General features: G+C 45.0%; 1 protein-coding gene across 1 annotated transcript in view; it reads left to right on the forward strand.

Annotated features, from left to right (window-relative positions):
• Window positions 1-2,156: 2,156 nt before the first annotated feature.
• Window positions 2,157-2,571, forward strand: part of BDV38DRAFT_291177 (uncharacterized protein) — a gene marked incomplete at both ends in the record, with an annotated part of 3,167 nt that continues 2,752 nt past the window's right edge. The window contains one exon of the mRNA XM_032061679.1: window positions 2,157-2,528. Coding sequence (XP_031906928.1) covers window positions 2,157-2,528 — 372 coding nt within the window. The remainder of the gene's footprint in view (window positions 2,529-2,571) is intronic.

Below are 2,571 nucleotides of genomic sequence, written 5' to 3' on the forward strand. Positions count from 1 at the left end.
CCCAGAACCACTACCTGCGCAGAGAGCTCTGTAGCTCAGTCTAGGCATCCGGCGCGCTAAAAGATATATATAGCGCTTAGTAGAATAACTGAGCTTTGTAGGCCTTCCCTTTCTAGGAAGCGATTTCAAGGTGTGATTGCGCAGGAAGCGTTTTTTAGTTGAATAAATTGTGTTTCGACTGACACCAAATTGCTTGGCTAGTTGAGTTGGCGATACCTGGTTATCTAGACCAGATAATATCGCCGCACGGGTTTCAGTAGAAAGCTCAGAATTAGGCCTTCGATTTCCACTAATTTCGGTTCCAAAAGACCTCATTTTGATGGAATGGTAGGTGGTTGAAAAAGTTGCGATTTTTTGACGCGTCGCGGAAACGCGTTAGTGTAATCAGACTTTTGACCCACCTTGGTAGTAATTAGCATTAAAAGCATGAAATTTGACTAGGATTCTCATAGTGTATATACATTAGTACATGTTAGTAGCTTTATGGTAAAGTTTATAGAGTAGAAAATCCAATAATACGTAGATTGCAGTAAGCTAGTCGTTCCAAACTATGAATTAGGGAAAGCTTATTTCAGTGGAGTCGACTATGGCGATGTTTAAGTAACTAACAAATTAGGAAATTACCGGACTTACCATTGAAAAAGGTGGATATCCCTCTGGTAAAAAGTTCTGCCGTCAGCCACCAGAGAGGGTCGTATCCACAAAATGGAGATATTCTCGTTGTTCTAGAAGAATCTTTAGTAGTTGTTGTAAAGTCTAAAGCCAAAAATTCTCTAAGACATGAACGAAGAGTGGAAATTAAACTTCAGTATCCGCTATACAGACGAAGTCCCGCTCATTACACCGTCGATACCAATCTATCTACCCCCCAAAAGCAAAGGAAAAAAGGAAATTGATGAGAGGTGTTATTTATTGCAAGTTTAGCCGATACTATTATTGTAGTAGATGGATAGAGGTAGTAATGGCCAGCAAAAGTATATATCGCTAAACCTTCCTTACAATAACCCAATTCTTCTCGTTACTCCTTAAAGGACTATCACCTGAGGCCCTTAAGCGATCAATAGAGACTTTAAAGGGAAGTACACCAGATCTGCACGTATCAGCCCTGCCAGGTTCATCTGGCTCCCACAACATACATTGCCTTTCCCCGCCCATGGGTTTAACACACAGAGCCATGGAGCCACCACGCAGGGGCCCATAAGTACCTTGCTTGGTACAACAGCCTATTGGCCAAATGTTTGAAATTATGCTTCCCTGGTCGATCCGCACCCATACTCACTGGTAAAATTGGTGTCCAAGCACTCCACACGCTGCTTTCTTGATCGGAACATAGACCCTACGTAGATAACTACTATTATTGGTTGTATAGAAACAAGTCTAGTTCCAAAAAGGGACTAGCTCACCGATGGGGAAAGTACCAGGTGTCGATTTTGCAAGTATACTCACAACCAATCGATACGACAGCAACTAGGGTGCGTGCAGACATGTAGGTGTTTGGCCCTGTGTGATCACCAGTAAACCCCTGAGAGGCACCCAAAATTGAACCATGGTACCTCTACCGCTCAACATTGGAGGCAATGGAAGCCCTAGGCACCAAGCACGGCGTATAGATTATAGTGAAAGAGGCTGGATATATATTCTACTCAGCGCGCTTCCCCTATATCAACGCCGGCGCACTTTCAGTAGTCTTCTACATATGACACTCATACATTCGCTGCATATAAATGGATAAGGATGGCAGTCTATAATATCCATACCAGTAAGGTGAAAAGGAGCTTCGCAGAGGACCTCCCACCCATCAGGAAACTTCGTTTCCAATGCTGTTTTTGGACTGCCCAACATATCAACTGCATGCCGGATATGGAGTCGATAGTCGAACAGAGAAGATATTGGCAGATAGCGGTACGTTGTTTGGCACTTGATTGCCCAAGACAGGTGCTGATGGATCTGGCAGAAACCATTGGTAGGCGAATTGTGTACCCAGTGGGCCAGGGACGGTGAAAATGCCAGCTGCACTGTGGAGATATTGGTACGCCCACCGCCATCATTACTCCAGAGCTTAAGCCCAAAGCATCGAAGAGAGAGCTTCCGGGCAGCAAGGGTAATACCTGGCTTATTATACGCTGACTAAAACGTAGTTAAACTATCTCCAGAATATGTATACGGCCTTCAAGCCAGACTTTGCTCTCTTCCCCATCCCTATTAGCCCCCTTGAATGGGTTCACGCCATTGACAAGCATGTCGGAGAATCATTATCAGGAGAGGAGCTGCTGCGTGGGGTCAAGCGACCATGGGACCAGTTGGACACGGAATCTGAACTGAGATCCACGCAGGTAAGGCGTACTCAGGAAAGCCTCCAGCCACAATTTAGGTCACTGCTAGATATGCCAAACAGAGGCTGTGCGAATGATGTGAATACCGACACGGGGAGCGCAACTGAGGCTGGCAGGAACAGAACAACCCAAGAGGAAAGAATGTCTATAATCACAGGCAATACCGCACAAAGCAATCCGTCCTCAGATACACAAGTAACTGAAGAGAATGGAGCAACAGAAGGCAATCTGGATATAT

Source organism: Aspergillus pseudotamarii, assembly GCF_009193445.1.
Source record: "Aspergillus pseudotamarii strain CBS 117625 unplaced genomic scaffold BDV38scaffold_140, whole genome shotgun sequence".
NCBI lineage: Eukaryota > Fungi > Ascomycota > Eurotiomycetes > Eurotiales > Aspergillaceae > Aspergillus > Aspergillus pseudotamarii.